The 19,511-nt window shown below is 40.6% G+C and overlaps 1 protein-coding gene across 1 annotated transcript; it reads left to right on the forward strand.

The window, feature by feature from the left end:
- Window positions 1-8,863: 8,863 nt before the first annotated feature.
- Window positions 8,864-12,073, forward strand: LOC118564837 (zinc finger MYM-type protein 1-like). The gene is made up of 2 exons (XM_036144109.1): window positions 8,864-8,955; window positions 9,085-12,073. The coding sequence occupies exon 2, from the start codon at window positions 9,283-9,285 to the stop codon at window positions 11,014-11,016; it is 1,734 nt and encodes a 577-aa protein (XP_036000002.1). The 5' UTR covers window positions 8,864-8,955; window positions 9,085-9,282; the 3' UTR covers window positions 11,017-12,073.
- The last annotated feature ends 7,438 nt before the right edge of the window (window positions 12,074-19,511 follow it).

Here is a 19,511-nt window from a genome sequence, read left to right on the forward strand (position 1 = left end):
AAATCACCAAACCTAGAATCTGAATGGGGAAGAAAGTGGAATTACGCAGAGGATCTACTGCAGCTACAATTAACAATACAGTTAAAAAAAAAAAAGAAAAATTGGACAACAGATTGAAAAAAGGCAGACTCTCCATTATAGCGGCAACATTCAGACAGTTGGGTTAAAATTGGTTATAAATAAAATGGATGGCACTCCATGCTGCGTTTCACCTGCGTTTCAGGATTGTGGCAGTGTAATGGCGTGGGGGATAGTTTATCAACTTTCTTTTGGTCTCTTGGTGCTAAATAAGCATCGTTTAAACACAGCCAACCTGAATATTGTTGGAATATTGCAAGCTCGTTTGGGATATGGTCAGACAGGAGATTCCCATTATGGATGTGAAGAAGTCAAATCTGCAGAAACTGTCATGCTATTAATATCAAATAAAATCTCAGGAATGTGTCTACCTTGTTTAATGGAGCCCTAAGAAGAAACGAGGGAATAATTTGGGATAAATGCTTATTGCACTCTGCTGCTGTAAACAGTGTCGCCATGAGACGTTTTATTTTTTCTCTCACTAATAAAGGGGTGTTTAAAAGGTTGACAGGTCACACTAGAAAAATGAAGTGCTTGACTTATTTTTGTTATTTAGCACCAGAGGGGCAGAGTTATTGTTACCTCTGCCCGCTGCTGCATAATGCTAGAGTTGTATAGAGATTGCACTTTTATAAAGAACCATCAGAGTGGCACTAAAGCGGGCTTCTAATTAAAGGCATTCTTTTGAGCTCTGGTTTGGTCTTAAATGCTAACGGTACAGATGTTGAGCGGTTTTAGTTTTTTTTTCCCATCTGAATAATGTGTGGCAATCACATAAATATTCCATTTAAACACGTTACTCACCTGGCAATGAAATTAATCACTATTATTGGGAGTTTCTCATGGTTGCATCCTTTTCCTTCCAGAACATTATGCTTCAGTAATGTGTGATACTGCAGCTACACAAACTAAAATGAAGGTTTTAAAATAATATAATTCAGTAGTCTCTGATCCAGTATGTTTTATGTTTTTTTTTCTCCACATTGTGTTTCAAACACTCAAGTCCCCGCCACGTCCCTGTTTTGTCCCTGAAGAGGACACAGCAAACGCAGAACATGTGACAGTCATTACTATATTTTCAGTTTCACCTGAAAATATAGTAATTAACCTCAAATGAACTGTTACAGCAAAAAAAAGTTGCTTAGGTAAATCGATTATAATTTTCCTTGAAATAAACGCAGAACATGTAAAATAAGAAATGTTCCTTTTATGAAGTTTGCGTGGTTTAAAGCCCTGTCCATATCCATACAAAGGCAGCATTTCTACAAAGTGTGGACTAAAAACAGAATTTAAAGAAAACAGAATATATGATGAAAACGTATCTGCGTATTCATCCGATATCCCTTTATCTGAAATGTGTATCTATAATTACAAAAAGAATGGGTGTCTCTCAAAACCGTTGTCAGCAGCATGAACACGGTCACATACAACATTGTAAAACATCTTGCAACAATTTTAGCTCCGCTGGTTGGAAACACTCCACACCACACAGGAAACGACGCAGATTTCATTTCTTTGTAACCCGTTGGACGTCTGCCTCTCAGTGATATATTTCAAGTACAGAGACAACATTTACAGACAGAAACATGGGTATGCCATGGGCTCCCCAGCAGTGTTGTAGTACTCGAATCCGAGACTCGAACTCGAGTCCGAGTCATTAGCTAAATTTAGAGACTTGTGACTTGACTTGGACTTGAGCACTGATGACTCGAACTTGGACTCGGACTCCTACATTCAGATCATTCTGACTCTGAAATTGAGAAAAAGATTTGACTTTTTTTATATCATTAGGCTATAATTTTAATATGTCAGAATATTATTTGGTGTATGATTTTAATATCTAAATTATTAGTGCAATGTGGTGGAGTTTTTTGTTTAAAAACATGTAGGCTATGCTTACTTTAGTGCGGAACTTGGACTCGACTTGATCAATAAGGACTTGACTTGGATCAACAGTGACTCGACTCGGATGAGTAGTGGACTTGACTCGGAGTCGACTCTGATTTTTTTTAATGACTTGGACTTGACTCGGACTTGAACACTGGAGACTCGAACCTGGACTCGGACTCGAGGCATAGTGACTTGACTAAAACACTGCTCCCCAGTTTCACCCATTGTGGCCAATTTCTAGTGCTTACAAGGGAACACCACCAACTCACTGGTTTAGACACGTGGATGACTGGAAGTTGAGGCATTCACACAACACATCAGGTTTACCAGAGAGAGGATACCAAAAATAATATGTTGCCCTCTTTAGACTGTGCTGTGCACATTGAGTAAGACAGGAGTCTCAAAACTGAGGTTTACCAAAAGCCTGCACACAGATTCATAACACCCACTGGAACACAAACTCGCTGTTAACCGAATTCTGAGTTATGGGACGGGCTACATTTCCTCTGCCACAGAGGAGAAACGGAAAAACCACAAGCATGTCAGGAAATCATTTCAAGCATGTGGTTATCCTAACTGGGTGTTTGGTAAGTCGGCCAACATAACTAGCAGTAAAATCAACACAGCGTCAAACACAGAGGAGAAAACAGACACTCAAAAACATTGTCTTTCCATATGTGTCAGGAGTTTTTGAGAAACTCAGGAGAATTTCCTCAAAATACAGCATACTGGTAAAATTCAAACCTAAAAACACTTTCAGACAAAAGAGCCAAACCTCAGCTGAGCGGCGTTGTGTCTGCGGTCCGATGCAGTAAAGACGGCTGACTCCTACATAGGAGAAACTGAACAACAGCTACCAGTAACGTATGGCACAGCACAGAAGGGCCAGCAGCTGACTTTCACCTCCAGAACAAAATCCACACTTTTGATGACTACAATATCCAGCTTTTAGACAGAGAGAACAGGTGGTTTGAAAAAGGGGTGCAAGAAATCATCAAAAGAGAAAAGTCATCACTGAACAGAGGATTGTGCCATCAGCTCCCCTGTATATATACAACTTGGACCTAAAAATCATTCCAAAGGGCTTACATAAGCAGTCTCATTAGGATTCAGGTGACCAAGTACTCGACTCACACCAAGCAATAGCTTCTAACGACCCAGGACAGTGACGGGTGGGTTATTGGTTTGCATCTGACTCAGAATGCACCTAGGAGGATGAGTCTCCGTGGATTTAAAAACAGCAGCGCTACAACTGCAGGTTACTAAAGTGTGAGCCACCACAACTGACTATGATTCCTGGATAGGTGTTGAAACTTTTTCAGAAAAACGTAAGAAAGAATCACCTCCGATTTAAGCCTGTTTGCTGTTGCCATGACCCTTTATAATTGAAAATTTGCCCGGGCATGTTATGTATCTATAATTATGTCCATTCATCCTGAAACCCATTTGTCCATCATTCATCTGCCATGCCTCTGTTTATGTTTCCATTCAACTATCCAAGATCCATCCGTCCGTCCACTCATGCAGACTATTCTTCCTGGAAAAGAGGTTCAATATTTAAAGTCTGACCACTGCAGGAATATCTTAAAAATGTACTCAAACGGACCAAGAGGTCAGGAAAGTTGACTTTATTTGGACAGATTCATGATTAAACTGCGTTTGGGTTTTGGTAGCTTGTCTAGTTTGGTTGAGAGTAGGCAAACATTAAGTACCTTATTATTAATCAGATATTGTAGACCTGAGCCCAGTGTTACCTTTGAACAATATGCCTGTATTAGCTAAAAACTTTAAAAACTATACTCTTGGTGTAAGTATTTGATGGTTTTACTGGGGCTGCATTTTTGGCAGTCCTCAGCCAGCAGACACCCTTTTGGAGCTCTGTTAAGGCCTTTAGCAGCTTCTAAGCTTCTACGTCTGCGTTTAGCTGCTTAACGCTTCGCTATATTCACAACATGTTTTTTATTCTCATATGTATGTAGTGCAGCTTTTACTAAAATAGCTGCCTGCTGCAATATTTCGATGGGACGTAGTTCAAATGAGGAGCGATTACGGTCTTCAAACATGGCATAAAATCTTAAAATACACAGTTTTCTGTGTCAAGGGCAAGTATTTGAATTTATCGTTCCAGCTCAGCACTGAGAGGATATTTTATTGGACATGATGTGGACTCGACAGCGTCTCCATGCTATCAATGTGACCCAGTCAGCTCACAGCTCCTGTCCAGTCATACAGCCTCTCTCAGCCATCTCTCCTCTTTGTAAATAGCTGAAATGTTTGGCATTCAGCGCAGGTCTTCGCCGGCTGAACAGCCTCCCATTTCCTTCCTGTGTGTCCTATCATTTTAACCGGATGGCATGTCTCACTTTTCCTGTGACTTAATGACACTGCCTGGCAAGGAGGGCAATTATTTCCAGCGCCACGCGAAATGCAAGGCTCGTGTGAAAAAGGCTCGCTGTCTGGGAGCCGCGAGGTGTGATTGCTCAGTCTTTGGCGATGACATGAAATGAGCTGATAGTCTATGTGATGCCTGTCTGCTTTCTTTATTGCATCACCCACCTCGCTCTTGGTTGAGAGCAAAGTGGAAATCACTGACACAAATAATGTGAGACGTGTGGGGTTTGGAGATCCTGTTTCCAGCCATTTTAGGCACACATTTCAATGGATTTGGCATTATGAGCCGTGATGTGGAGAAAACACACTCTTGTATTTTACAGACACTAATTTTCACTTGATAGCTTTATCTCCTCATCTGGGACTCCATCTGTACTTCCAATTTTTGAGTAGATATTTTTTTATGTTGTTGTAGCTGAGTGGAATGTGAAAAATAGTCACCTTTTATGCCAGTTTGATAAACACACACCAAAAAGTGAACTTGATCAGGATAAATATTGCAGGGATAATAAAAAGACTCCCTGTTGAAAGACAGCTGAACACAAAATTCAAAGAACTATGTGACTTTTACTCAAGTGGGGAATTTTAAATACACATTTGATATAGCTGAATTTTATATGAAGCCTCTGAGACCCATCTGAATGTCAGGTGAATATTTTCAAACCAGCTTTTTTATGTCCTATCTAGTAGTGTAGCAATAAAAAAATCTTATTGCCAAAGAGAGCCCAACTGATTTACTTTCACAAGTGGAGCATTACTGCTTCCGCCATTGCACTCCGCTTGATTTATAGGCAAAAAGCTTTATTAGATATTATTTTGGGATTATTTCAAGTTTAATGGACACAGAAACAGAAAGGTAAAAGAGAAAGAAAATTAAGAAAAAAATATGTTAAAAGGGAGAAAATGTGACAAAAACAGAGGAGTATGCTTGTGAGGATTCTCAGTCATCCTGGTCATGGTCATTCCAAAAAAAAGTAAAAAACAAAGCAACCGGACTTGTTTTCCGTAGTTGAAGACGTTTCGCTTCCTCTCCAGGAAGCTTTCTCAATTCAAAAAGTCTGGAGTAATGTGGAGTAACAAGCTTTATACCATTGCCTAACAAAGGCCTTGTAATGGCTTAGATAACATGCAAATTCAACAGAAACAGGTCCACCCCCTTAGTAATGGGCGGTCGTTAAAGCCATTAAGCCAGCAGATTGGACCGAAACTGGTCCACTCCTCTGTAACGAGGAGTTGTTAGGGTTGATATAAATAAAAATAGAGGAGAGGAAAAGGAGAGAACAAGATAACGTCTTCTGAGTCTGCTTCTACACCTGCAGAGAGAGATATAAAAAGAACAGCAAAACCAACAAAAAAAGCATCACAGATACAAGCAACCAACACCTTGATAACATAACAGAAAAATACCTGGTATCGTTTGATACATAAAGATGTATTTAGTGACAGCCAAAGCTAATGATAGGGTTTATCTGTGTAGAAGTGAATCTGTAAGCACCTGGATCCAAGCACCTGTAGGTGTTTGCGAGAGTGCGCTTGTTTTTTTGTAAGGTTAATCCATAAGAAAAATGCTCAATAGTGGTTATGAGGAGCCCCCCCCCCCCCCCCCCCAGGAGTGCCGAGGCAGACATCTGGAAAACCAGAACCCCAGACGCCCGAAAGGACTTCAGAGAGACGTAATCTGTACAATTTATGTAAAAAGCAAGCTACTATTTTGAGAAAAATCAAACAACAAAGTTAAATACGGCTTCTCCCTTTGCGGGGTTTCTGTGCATGTCCCATTGGGAGGAGAACCCGGGGAAGACCCAGAACTCGCTGGAGGGGCTATATATATCCAGTCGGTCCTCCCCAGAATGAGCTGGAGAGAGGGATGTCTGGGTTTTCCTCCTGGATCCAATCTCAGATAAGCGGAAGACAATGCATGTAAGGAAATTAAAATATGGTCTATTTAACCTGGCTGCATAAATGTGCAAAGTTACAAACTAATATTTTGTTTGAAACCTCTTTTTTTGGTCAGTTTTAGCATTCGATCTTCTTGATACACACCTAAAATTGACTTTATTGAACCTGATGAACCAGAAATAAAGCTTAGCTGTCATAGTAAGATTTTCCTGCTCTAATTCTCCTTCCTGAACGGTATGATGGCGAGACATCCCTGTGGTCTTTACACTTGCATACAGTAATTTAACAGATTAATATGGCACCATAAGGCGGCTGGGAATTGTACACAAGAACTAACCGAAGTTCTGAAGGTCCGCAGTTCTCTTCCCGACTTCTTTGCTGATTTCTTTTGACTTTGAGTCACACAAGGAGTCGGTGTGTTAAGGTGTTGCCTCCGAGAACATCAACAAGTGTGTCTTAGAGGAGTGCATATGGCAAGCCGTTTTAACATAAATTCGGTTTCGTCTGACTATCCGTAATTACATTCCAGATATCTTAAAACGCATTTTGACTAGACAAAACTACATTTTGACTATCCGGAATGGTAATTTAAGATATCTTTATTTACATTCTGACTAGGAAGAATAATAATTCAAGATATCTTCAATTACATTTTGACTAGTCAAAATCCCTTTCAAGATATCTCAAATTACGTCACCGGATTCGTCATTGAAAGCGTCACACATCCGTAGACGTAATTTAAGATATCTCGAACGTAATTATGACTAGTCAGAATTACAATTTAAGATATCTGAAATAAGACATTGCGTGTAAGCCCCTTATTGGCTGTAAGCTGCCCAAAGCTGCCTGAACATTCAATGGCGCTGGCTGTTTTCGACAAAATTGTAAGAAAATGCCACAATATAGAAAGAGCTTTTTAAGTATGGGATATGCAGAGAGGGCGAAAATAGTATACTTGAAGAATGCTTAAGAAATTTGCAAAGAATTTCGGATTTACTTGCTGCCGACGCACACAATGCACTGAAAAACGGCTAGCTGAAAGCGCTACTATCGACTCATGTCCAAGCTGGAAATAAGGAATATTCCTCAGCCCGGGCCAGTTCTGTTAATACCCAGATGCAGTTTTTATACTGTGGTAAAGCATCTGCCTCTTGGGAATTATGGTAAAGCCAGCTAGCTCTTGATTTTCACATGCGAGACGGCACAAAGCATTACAGCACCCCCCTTTAGCTTCTCTGAAAACAAAAGCGCACGCCTCCGGTTCCTGTGTGATGACATATGGCAAGCCGTTTCGTAATTCAAGATATCAGTAACGCATCGGCGTAGGAAGCGGGGGGGACGGGGGGGACATGTCCCCCCCAATATTGAAGCCAGGTGGATATGTCCCCCCCAAAAAACTGTACCGCAAAATATTGGATTTTGAAATTTTTTTAACTAGCGTGCTTTTATTTTGAAGGCGCAGCATCGCGTTACGTCACTGTACTCCCCCTCCCCTCTCTGAACTGCTGAGTGAGCACTCAGAAGGGAGGGAAACAGCGACACAGAAGTCAGAAACTTGTGAATGAGGTAATGGTCTGTCGGGAATGCTGCTATGAATATTGCTTATTTATAACGTCTTGTTGTCAGTTCACTTTCATATATAGAAACTGAATCTTTTTGGTTTAGTCATCTTAGTCTTGGGATGATCTCTCATCCAATATTTAACTGCTAACTTCCTCTAGATGTTTGCTACGCTAGCCAAAATGTCTTTTTTTTTTTTTTTTTATCTCATTTCAGTACAATGCCACCACCAACTAAAAGGCTGAAACAGCAGCAGGACTTACTCAGCTTTTTTAAAAAGAGTAACGTCAGTGTGAGTAACAGTCACACAACACAAGGGCAACACCTGTGTTGCCCTTGTGTTGAAATTAGCCCGGTCTGGGCGTGCGTTTTACGAGGATTTTTTATTTTTTGCGTGGTTTTGCTTAGCCGAAATGGACAGATATTATACCTGCCGCGCTCCTGATCGTTAGTTAAAACCACAGGGCGAGTTAATTTTAATTCTTAGCAGCGGCTAACCAACTAATTAACTTCTGCACCTTTATTTCCTCAAATAAACTGCTGGCTCCTCTTTTTAGACTATAAATAGATTAACACAACATTGACAACTCTGTAGTTTTCTCTGTTCTGTACTGCAAACTGGAATTAAAGGCGCAATTTCTACCAAAGGTCTGGACAGACTGGCGACCTGTCTAGGGTGTACCCCGCACCAGCACCTCCCGACCCCACTAAGGGACAAGGGTGTACAGAAAATGGAAGGATAGATGGATTTCTACCAAAGGTTTAGAATGCGTTTTTGAACCAGATGCTTCAAAGCGCCCTGTCCATAGTTCTTCAACACACTGTCAGCTCCCTGTCAGAAAGACTTTAGTTCAGAGTCCATGAGATAATACTCTGAAAGGATTTAATCGATTGATTTTATTTGCCTCTGCGATTAACTCTGCGCGTAAAGTCTGTAATGTGACAAATAAAATGTTTTGTTTGATTTAAAATTGGCCATATTAGGCTCAAGAGCTGTACCTCATTTCTGAAACCATCTCATATGTTTAGGAGCAACACTGCAGGGACAGCACAAAGGAGACAGGAAAAGGAGAGGATAGTGCAACCGGGCTAGAGGCAGGAAGTCAGAGTGAGGGAGAGACAGGAGTGGAGCAACAGGTAAGACAGAGTAACTCATACCAGTAGATACTTCATGAGAGTCCACAAAAAAAGTTGAAAATTTTAATCTTTTGCTTGTAGTAAGTGTAGTTCAGGGGCATTGAGTGACATTGTAACTTTTCCTTCTAGGGAGTTCAGACTAGGGACACACAGCTGAGAGACTCTGAAGTCAGTGGACAGAGAACAGAGCCAAATCAGCCACATCCAAAATTCATAGACCCTCAAGCTCTAGCCAACAGAACTTTACATTTCCAAGGAAAGTGGTACAAGGAATTTCCCTGGCTACATTATGATGCAGTGAAAAAGGGCATTTTGTGTTTTTATTGCATGGCAATTTACCAGGACAAACTCACACCATTTGGTGCAAAATCCGAACCCGCCTTTATCACTTCTGGATTTAAAAATTGGAAAAAAGCATTCGAAAAATTTAAAGCACATGAAAATAGTCACACACATCATCATGCTGTTTCTGTGACTGCACAAGAAAGTCATCCTATAAATGCCCAATTATCCAGTGCTTTGGCAACTCAGCAAGGTGACAATAGGCACTGTCTGGAGAAAATTGTGAGCTCCATAAAATATTTGGCACGGCAGGGACAAGCTTTGAGAGGGCATGACGATGATGACAGCAATTTGTATCAACTGTTGAAAAATCTGGCAGAAGATGATGCCCTTTTGGCTAAGTGGTTGCTGAGGTCTCAGAAAGAATACCTAAGTCCACAGATACAGAATGAAATCTTGTGTTCTATGAGCAATAGTATTGTCAGTGAAATAGCAGATACAATCAGAAACCTACCAATTTTTGAGTTTGCAATTATTATGGATGGAACACAGGACATTTCTGGGAAAGAACAAGAAAGCATTTGTCTGCGATACATTGACAGTGACATGAAGCCCCATGAAGAGTTTATTGGCTTGTACTCAGTTTCTGAAACAACAGGAAAAAGCCTTGCTGCTGTTGTTAAAGATGTGCTGCTCAGATTAAACTTACCAATGCATGGTTTACGAGGTCAAACTTATGATGGAGCAGCCAATATGTCTGGGAAGCATGCAGGTGTACAGGCACTGATAAAGCAAGAGCAGCCACTAGCACTTTTTGTTCATTGTGGAGCACACTGCACTAATTTAATTGCACAGAAAGCTTGCTTAGCCTCAGTTCTGATCAGAGACGCATTGGATTGGGTGAACCAGCTTGGAGTTCTTTTCTCTCAGTCAGGGAAGTTTAAGGCAATCCATGCAGCAACAGCACATACAGAGAATCCATCGTGCACTGCAATAAAACCCCTCTGCCCCACAAGATGGGCAGTACGGAGCAAAGCAATCAGAGATGTTTTGTCACAGTATGGGTCAGTGCTGGCTAGCTTGCAGGAGATGGCTTCTGGTGCCTCAAACACAGCATCCACTGCTAATGGACTGCTGGGGCAGTTTAGGAAAGGTAAAACAGTTTTGGGTCTCATCCTTGCCTCACCTGTGATTGATAAGCTTGAATGCCTGAGCATCTCTTTCCAGAAGAGAACTCAAACCATTGCTGGAATGAGGACTGCTGTGAAAGTTGTTCAGACTTCACTTAAGGCTAAAAGAAATCAAGAAAGTTTCAACACTCTTTTTGAAAAGGCGATGGCTGAGGTTCAGTCTTTGGGTGTTAAACCCATCACAGTTACACAGAGAAGGCCACCCCCAAAACGCTTCACTGAAGGAGCTAAGACACATCAACCTGAATGTGCCAAGGACCACTACAGAGGTGAATTCTTTAAAGTATTGGATGTTGTAGATGCACAGCTCACTGGGCTATTTAACCAGGATGACTTGCTGACTTTGCAAAAGTTGGAAGAGACACTTCTCAGTGGAACGATTGATGCTGCAGTCATTGGGAAATACCCAGAGTTGAATAGAGAGTTACTTTCAGTGCAACTTTCTATGTTTAGACTGAACTACTCATTTAGCAACAGCGCAGAAGCTGCAGGGATCATTGGTGGACTGCCTGGAGAGGTCCGTAGACTTTTTGGGCAAGTGGAAACTCTGGTCAGGTTGCTTTTGGTAGTCCCCGTTTCATCCTCTTAGGCAGAGAGAAGTTTCAGTGCGCTTCGTAGACTCAAAACGTGGCTCCGGTCTACAATGACTCAAAACAGGCTTAATCATGTTGCTGTCTGTCATGTACATAAAGATAAACTTGATTTACTGGACAAGAAGTCAATTTGCAAGCAATTTGTGGCTGCAAATGAAAGGCGGAAAAAACATTTTGGCTCTTTTGCCTAAGCCAGTGTTTGCCATCCTTTTATGTGTCCGGCACATTTTTGGCGAATTATAAATGCATGGCTGTAAAGTACAATTGTTCAGAAGCACAGAGGTGTTGATCTCTATCTAGGGTTATGTGGCCTATAAACAAAAGAAACAAAATAAAATCAACAATGCTTCGTAAACTGAATATCTCTGTGCTAACTGCTTTTCCAACAGTTAAAGCACACTGTAATCAGTGAGTTAAAAAGCTTGTCTATTAAATGTGTATTTATTGTTGGTAAATATTTCTTCATTTTTGATTTGGTTTAATTAGTCATACAGTTCGACAAACTGAATAAGCATATTTTGATTGATTTTCTTTTCTTCTTTTACTTAATGTTAAAAATGTGAATAATTTGTTCACTACATTGTCTGTGAGGGCTCTTTCATCTCAGAATTTTGTTTAATGAAAGAGATGGTTCTATGGTCAGTCAACCTATATTAATTCATTTTTGACCATTATTGCAAGTTTGACAAAATAAAACATATCAAACTTTGCACTTGTGTGGCCTACTGAATTGTTTTTAATCCAACTGAAATATTTGATTTTCTAGTGCGTATGCGGACACTAAATATGCCAAGGGCTGAAGCCCTTGAAAGACATCTCCCTTTGCTTAATAAAAGACTCCAGTCATTTTGTTTGGTGATATGCTCACATCTTATGAACAAATGCATTATGTAAATTTTAAATGCATTATTTTTGCAAGACACATTTATAAAGGAATAAAGTAAAAGATTAAATAGCCTTTTTTTTAAGTAGCGTACTTAAGATATATTTCTGTTGAATATTTACGAATCTCAGATTTCCGACATGTGTCCCCCCCAATTGTAAACTTATTCCTACGCCCAACGTCATTTTGACTAGTCAGAATGTCAATTTAAGATATCTTAAATGGAAAAGCTGAATAATTCAAGATATCTCTAATTCATTTAGAGATATCTTAAAAGGAATTTTGACTAGTCAAAATTACAATTCAAGATATCTTAAAAGGAATTTTGACTAGTCAAAATTACAATTCAAGATATCTTAAATTTATTTTTTACTAGTCAAAACTGCATTTCGCCTATCCAAAAATACATTTAAGATATCTTGAATTATGGTGGCATTTGAGATATCTTTAATTAGAATTATGACTAGTCAAAACTCAATTTAAGATATCTTGAATTGTAATTTTGACTAGTCGTAATTTAATTGTAGATATCTGAAATGGGTATTTCAGATAGTCAGTAATTCATTCGAGATATCTTGAATTGACGTCTCCATACAACTCAATGGAAAATCTGATGTCATTTCGACTAGTCAGAATGTAATTAGAGATATCTCGAATAGGTATTTTGACTAGTCAAAATACAATTAGAGATATCTTAAATTGCTAAAACGTCTAGTCATAAAACAATTTGAGATATCTCGAACGTAAGGGCGGTAAAACCGAATTTATGTTAAAACGGCTTGCCATAGAGTGCAAGGCCATGATATCAACACGTGGGCTTCAGAAAATTAACCTGACTCTAGCCAGATTGATATCACTCCGCCTAGCTTCACTCACATCCATTTGGGACATCTCCCATAGAGAGTGATTTCTCCAACCAATTTTATGGTCTAGCCAATCAGGACGCAGGGCTGGAGTTTCATAGATGTGACGTAGTGGAGACGCGACCATGACGTGAGACTGTTTTGATTCAGACAGCAATGACGGCTCGAGGAAGCAAGCGTTAACATTGATGCTGCTATTTCTTCGGTGTTGTCCAATCTACCTAAAATTGTTTCATTAAAAGAACATCAGAGAACGGCTCTGAAGGCTTTTGTTGGTGGAAACCATGTTTTCGCCCTTCTCCCGACCGGATTTGGCAAGTTTTGTTTTCCGGGGCGCGCCCGCGGCAGAGCGGTTAGCGTGAACCATGTTAGGAGGCCTTTAGTCCTGGACGCGGTCGGCCCGGGATCGACTCCGACCCGCGGCGCTTTGCCGCCTGTCTCCCCTCTTCCTGTCAGCTCACTGTCAACAAAATGTGTGCCACTAGAGCCGCAAACACATTAAAAAAATAAATAAATAAAATTTATTTTTTTCCTGCGTCGCTCTCACGTCATGGGTTAGCTTCGGTGTAAGTGGTTGAAATAGCACGTCGATAAAGATGACAGACAAGTGGCTTATCCAATCATATGCAAGGATTTTTGATAAGGCCCAGCCTTCAAAAAAGGCAATTCCTATGGAGAGGTCCCAGATGTATGTGAGTGGAGCTAGGCGGAGCGAAATACACCTGGCTAGAGTCAGGTTATCAGAAAATAGCTTGAAAACATTATTCTTGGTGAAAGTATATCTAAGAATTTGAAAGCAGTTATAAAAAAATATATTGAAGTTTATGAAGTGTGGATGTTTTTTCTAAAGCTTTTAAACAAAAGAAACAGTATGACGGAAAATTGGAGTGCGTTTGAAACCATAACATTTTAAAACCACCATAAAACTGAAATCTGGCCCGTGTCTAATGCCATTTTGGAACCGAAATTCTTAAAATTATCTGTATTAGGAGCAGATGGTAGGAGATTAGGTTTGCAGACTCCTCAAGCTAGGAACTGACCAATTTTGCTGCCTTATTATGTTCACAGTTAATAGACTGGAGCGCTCACTCTAATGTCCAAATCCATGCCTTTTAAATTAGTCATATCTTGCTCCCTGTCGGTGTGTAACGCCCGAGCTTTTACTTCAGGTAGCTGTATGTGTTGTTTGGAATCAATATGCTGAGTAAGCAGGGGAGACAGGAGGAGCAGTTAAGCATGTTGGCAGTCCTCTGGTGATGAATCAATTTCTCTCCTGCACACTGTCTGTTCACCAGAGTGTGTAAAACTCCAGCTGACACTCACCATGTGCAAAACAAAAAGGGGGATTTCTCCGGTCTTTAGAGGCGAGAAGTCATTACAGAGCCCCGGCTCTGGTCTAGGTTCATTGGTAAGCCTCGCAGGAGCTGTAACTCTTAGCTGGCTATTGCTTGTGTGCATTAAAAAGTCACCAGGGGCATCAATAGAAAAATCCTCCTCCAAATCTTCCATCGGCTCCGGCTCCAGCTGCTAACGCCCTCTTTCATCTCTCTGCCCCTGTCTTGAGGTTTCGGCGCGCTGCGTGTTAGCCCAGTGATACATGGCTGCAGGAAGGAGAAGCTGCATCTCACTCTGCATCATCTGCTGGGAAGCGAGAGGCAGACCCAGGCAGGGCTTGATATGCCTCCAGTGAGCAGAAGAATTGATGCCACGTTGGTCCTTGACTGCTCTTCGAGCGTCTGAGTGCGCGGGCATGTCCCCGTTCACCCAGTTTATCACGCTGCTGCAAGTCTGCACTGGGAGAGGAATTTATTTAGAATGCAAGAGCCTCATCTGAGTGTTGATACTTGACCTGAGGTTATGGAGGAGAGTGAAAGACACTCTGGGTAACTGAGGCAAGGGATGTTTTCACCGTGTGGGGACTTTTAGCTGTTGGAGTCTCACACTCAAACAGGAACTTCCAAAAAGATGTTTATTTAGATTCCTCTGGATTTCTGTGCATACTCTGACTATAAATCTGTTTAAAGCTGTTTTAATTTTAAGCTGAACATCTGCAAACTCAAATTTAGATTGAAAAGTAAAACGTGAATACTGTGCGGTTGGATTGCTTTTGCTATTCACAAATGAGTCTCAATAGAAGACACGAAAACCTGATTTGAAATAATCAAATAAGATGAGCACGACCTGACTGATTATAGCAATAGACATTTTTTTCTATGTCTAGAGACTCCAAATTTTTTATGTATTTGGCAAAAGCAGGCATAGTAAAAATAAATAATGGTAAATAGCTTGTGGTATGACGGATGGTATGACGTTTTATCAAGTCCAATGACCAAAAAAGGGTTTTACATTACAATCAGTCCTTCACCCATTCACACCCTGACGGTGGTGAGCTACGTTAGCAGCCACAGCTGCCCTTTAAATTGTTAGGTGCTGTATACTTGCTATGCATGGGGTGTGGGGGTGTACTTTATTTCTCAAAAGTGTTTTCATTTTGGCTTTATCTTTGTTTAATAAATGATAAATGGCATGTGGTGTGTAGTTAATTGAGTTTGAGATTAAATTTGAATAACTTTACAGCCTGGTAAACCCACAGACCATGATATAGTTAAAACCTAGATTTGAAAAAACATTTTTTTCCCCCACTCATAATTGCAGCATGTTTCCTTTGATGGCACCGCTCTGTGAAACTTCTGGGAGACCAACAGGTCTGTTCAACGCCCTCAAGCTGGCTTTGAGGATGAAAAAAGATCTGATACTTAAACTTTGTTCTTAAAACTTTCAGATGATAATGAAGCCTCAAGAGACACATGGGACAAAAGACAATGCACACACACACAAATCCTTGTTTTACCTAGTTACTGAGGACCGTGCCTTGACTTCCATTATTTTCAACCCTTTTTATGGGACCCAACCTAAACCTAAACCTAATTGACACCTTGGTCCAATTTAACCTTATATAAATGCGCAATATTGCCATAAATATCCACTCACCTGCCTTGACTCCCATTAGAAACTTAAGTGAGACCCCATTCTTAATCCACAGGGTTCAACATGATTTTGGTCCATCCTTTTCCAGCTATAGCAGCTTCAGCTCTTCAGGTAAGGCTGTCCTCAAGTTTCTGGAATATTTATTATAACTTTTGACTGTTTTTCCCAGAAGCTCATTTGTGAGCTCAGACACTGATGTTGGACAGGAAGGAATGGCTATCAGTCTCCGCCCTAATTAATCTCAAAGAGATTATTTTGGGGTGAGGTCAGGACTCTTTGGAGGCCAAAGTCATCCACACCAAACTCTCTCATCCTTGTCTTTATGGACCTTGCTTTGTTCTCTGAGGCACAGCCATGTTGGAAGAAGAAGGGGCCATCTCCTGCGTTCTATCTGTTCCCACAAAGCTGAGATCATGGAGTTGTCCAAAATCTCTTGACCAGCTGAAGAATTCAGAGTTCCTTTACTGAAAAAAAGCAGCCAAGCTCAGCTCATGAACATCAACCCCACACCAGACCCCCCCTCCACCCCCCTCACATTATTAGTGTCTGATACTAATTTGGTTCAAAACAAACACCCAAGATGGTTAAAACCATTACTTTGCAGTCCTGCTCCCATTTTTATGTATTGTTTTACCGGGGTAAACTCCATCATCCTGTAACTGCTGTGATCCCATCACAACTTAATGTGTTCAATCATGAAGTTGTCAAGAAGCTACTGCTCATTTCCAATTCAGGTCAATGTGTAAATTCTTTATGTGCTCATGCAGTATTTGTTTTTTGTCTTTTGATGTTGCGCAACAAAGTGTGCATCAGGCTTAAATAATCCATTTTAGAAACCACCACGGGAGCCTCTGATGAGAATGAGAGGAATTGTAAGTAGCAAATGTTATTTTTGCCCCAAAAACTTCTCTGCTCCCATGCATGTTCCTCCATTTTCCAAAGTCAAAACTGTTTAGAAAACAACGAACCATGGCATGACTTTAGAAGAACTCGGCCTCTGTCATATGCACAGGGCCGTGTGCACCTTTATGTGTTTGCGCTTCACCTCAGGGTGTGACCAGCAGGTGATTTTTCACAGCTGAAGCTCATCGGGTTCAATCAGGAGGAGCTTAAAGAGGAGTGGGTTCCCTGAGGCAGACGCGGTAATCTGGCTTCCTGTGGTCTGTTGCTTGTGCTTATCCTATGTTCCCCAGCTTACCCCCATGTTGTTCTCTGTCCAGAAACCCTTTGCTCCAGTCCACTGTTCCTGTTCGGATCTCAGTATGAGGTCTCCTCGTCACTGAAGTTCATTGGATAACGCATTCCAAGATTTCTTCCGATAACTAAGCCACTCAAGGAGCTAGTCCTGCCATTAACCTTTTACTTTTCTCTCACATAGAAAGTATTAGTGTTTCTGTGCTCTTTTTGTGCGTATGCTCTGTCTTCTCAACCCCCCGGTCTGTCGTAGCACAAGGCTGTTCAATTCAATAAAAAAAATACTTTATTGCTGCCAAAGAGGAATCAAACGCTGGTGTAACTTATAGGGGTTTCTTCAATGAGTTGTTGTAGATGGTGATGGCTGTAGGCAGGAAGAATCTCCTGTACCGGTCTGTCTTACAGCAGATCTGGTGAAGCCTCTGACTGACAACACTCTGTTATTGTAGTCTGATGAAGAGGATGCTTAGGGTTCTCCATAATGTTCTTCATTTTGCAAAAATCATCTCCAGGGGTTCTAAAAGGGTCCTCAGAACAGAGCCAGCCTTCTTTATAAGCTTCTTGAGCTTCTTTAAGTCAATTGCTCTGATGCTGCTACCCGAATATATGGTAGGAAAGGACATAACACAACACCACACAACATTGAAATGACTGTTGTCATTTCAGCTTTTAACTTTTTGTTCTCTCTCTCTTTTATCTTCATAGTAGGTACACCTGGTCTGGCGTTCTGTTAACTGTGACATCATCCAGAGAAGACGGCTCACCCGCTACTACCATCTAATGTAGAACAGATTACTGGATCAATGTGTGCTTCTGTGCTTTTTTGTCTGTCTTGTTGTGTCTCTGCTCTGTCTTCTCTAACCCCAGTCGGTCGAGGCAGATGACCGTTCATACTGAGCCCGGTTCTGCCGGAGGTTTTCCTTCCCATTGATGGGGAGTTTTTCTTTCCACTGTCGCTTCATGCTTGCACAGTATGAGGGATTGCTGCAAAGCCATGGACAATGCAGACGACTCTCCTTGTGGCTCTACGCTTCTCCAGGAGTGAATGCTGCTTGTCGGGACTTTGATGCAATCAACTGGTTCCTTATATAGGAAATTTTTGACTAATCTGTAAAATATGATTGATTTTGACTTTGTAAAGTTCCTCGAGATGACATGTTTCATGAATTGGGGCTATATAAATAAAATTGAATAGAATTTAATTGAACAGACTTATAGAAAATCTGCAGCATCTTGCTGCAAACTCTGAAGGACATAAGCTTCCTCAGGAAATCCAGCCTTCTCTGTCTCTTCTTGTAGATTACTTCACAGGAAGGTAATAGTGTTGGTACCATTCTGGGTTCTCCTGAAATCTTCAGTCATCTCCTTTGCTTTATCCACATTCAGAATGAGATGACTGTTTCCATACTGTGCCACAAAGCGGTCTCCTAGATCCCTGTACTAAGCTTTGTGTCCATCTCTGATGCATCCACCGACTGCAGTCGTCTGAGTATGTCATAGAGTATTTCACAGAGTCTATGCCTGATCCCAAAAGAAAACTTACTTGTTTAGGACAATAAACCATTTCAATGGTTTCCTGTTGTCTAGTTGTTACCTGCTCAAGAGACTCACCCAACGGCAAAATGAAAAAGTAAGCTTTACAATTATACGTTTAAAAAAAAACAACTATATTCGTGATGTGTGTTGTTTCCTGACTTTTTCAGTTATAAAAAAATTAATTTCTCTTTATTTCACTACAGCCTTTTGATAACTAAAATAAAACTGCCTAATTATGAAAGTATCCTTTTAAGCTCCTTCATGTTTTAACACAAAGGGCCTTCTGAAGTCTCCTCGGTTTTAAAGGAGCCCACATTATCAAATCTTCTTATGAAAATGCAGAGTGTTGGTAGAGCTGGTCTCATCAGTAACAAAGATTAGCGCAATCATTGATCCTGGCAACATGGAAACTTTGACTCCGGGTAACATTTAATCACAGATGATCAAATGTGGTTGATGAAAAGTGGCAAAAATATTACCGTTTAAAATCAAGGCAAATGGAAACAAACAAATCCTGTTTTAAAAACAGAAAGTGAGACAGCTTTTTTTTTTGGCACAAATTAGAAATCAGAATGGCCAATCTGTAGTGAAAAAATATGGTTGCATTTAGTCAAAGAGGCTAAAGATTATCTTGATATTTAATACATTTAAGATGTTTAAAGGTGATATGGGAAACTGTAAACTATAAGATGCATTACTTGTAGTTTGCACGTGAATAAACTGCACCTCATTTATCTACTAAACATTTCTTGGTGCATGCCCTGTCAGATGGAAGGTGCTAGATAGAGGACTGTTCTTGAGCAAAACCAAGAATAGTTTCAGTCTCAAATCACAGACAGACTGAGATTTGAGACCGGGGTGGAGGTTCACATTTCAGCAGGTCAATGACCCGGAGTTCTACTGTTGATTTTCTTCAATTTGATTTCACCAAACGTTTAAGTGATCACTGATCACGATAATTCAGGATTTTTTTAGTGCCACATTTTTCCTAGTGGGTCCCCACTAGCCTTGCAGTGTTTAATAAAGC

Source organism: Fundulus heteroclitus, chromosome 12, assembly GCF_011125445.2.
Source record: "Fundulus heteroclitus isolate FHET01 chromosome 12, MU-UCD_Fhet_4.1, whole genome shotgun sequence".
Lineage (NCBI taxonomy): Eukaryota > Metazoa > Chordata > Actinopteri > Cyprinodontiformes > Fundulidae > Fundulus > Fundulus heteroclitus.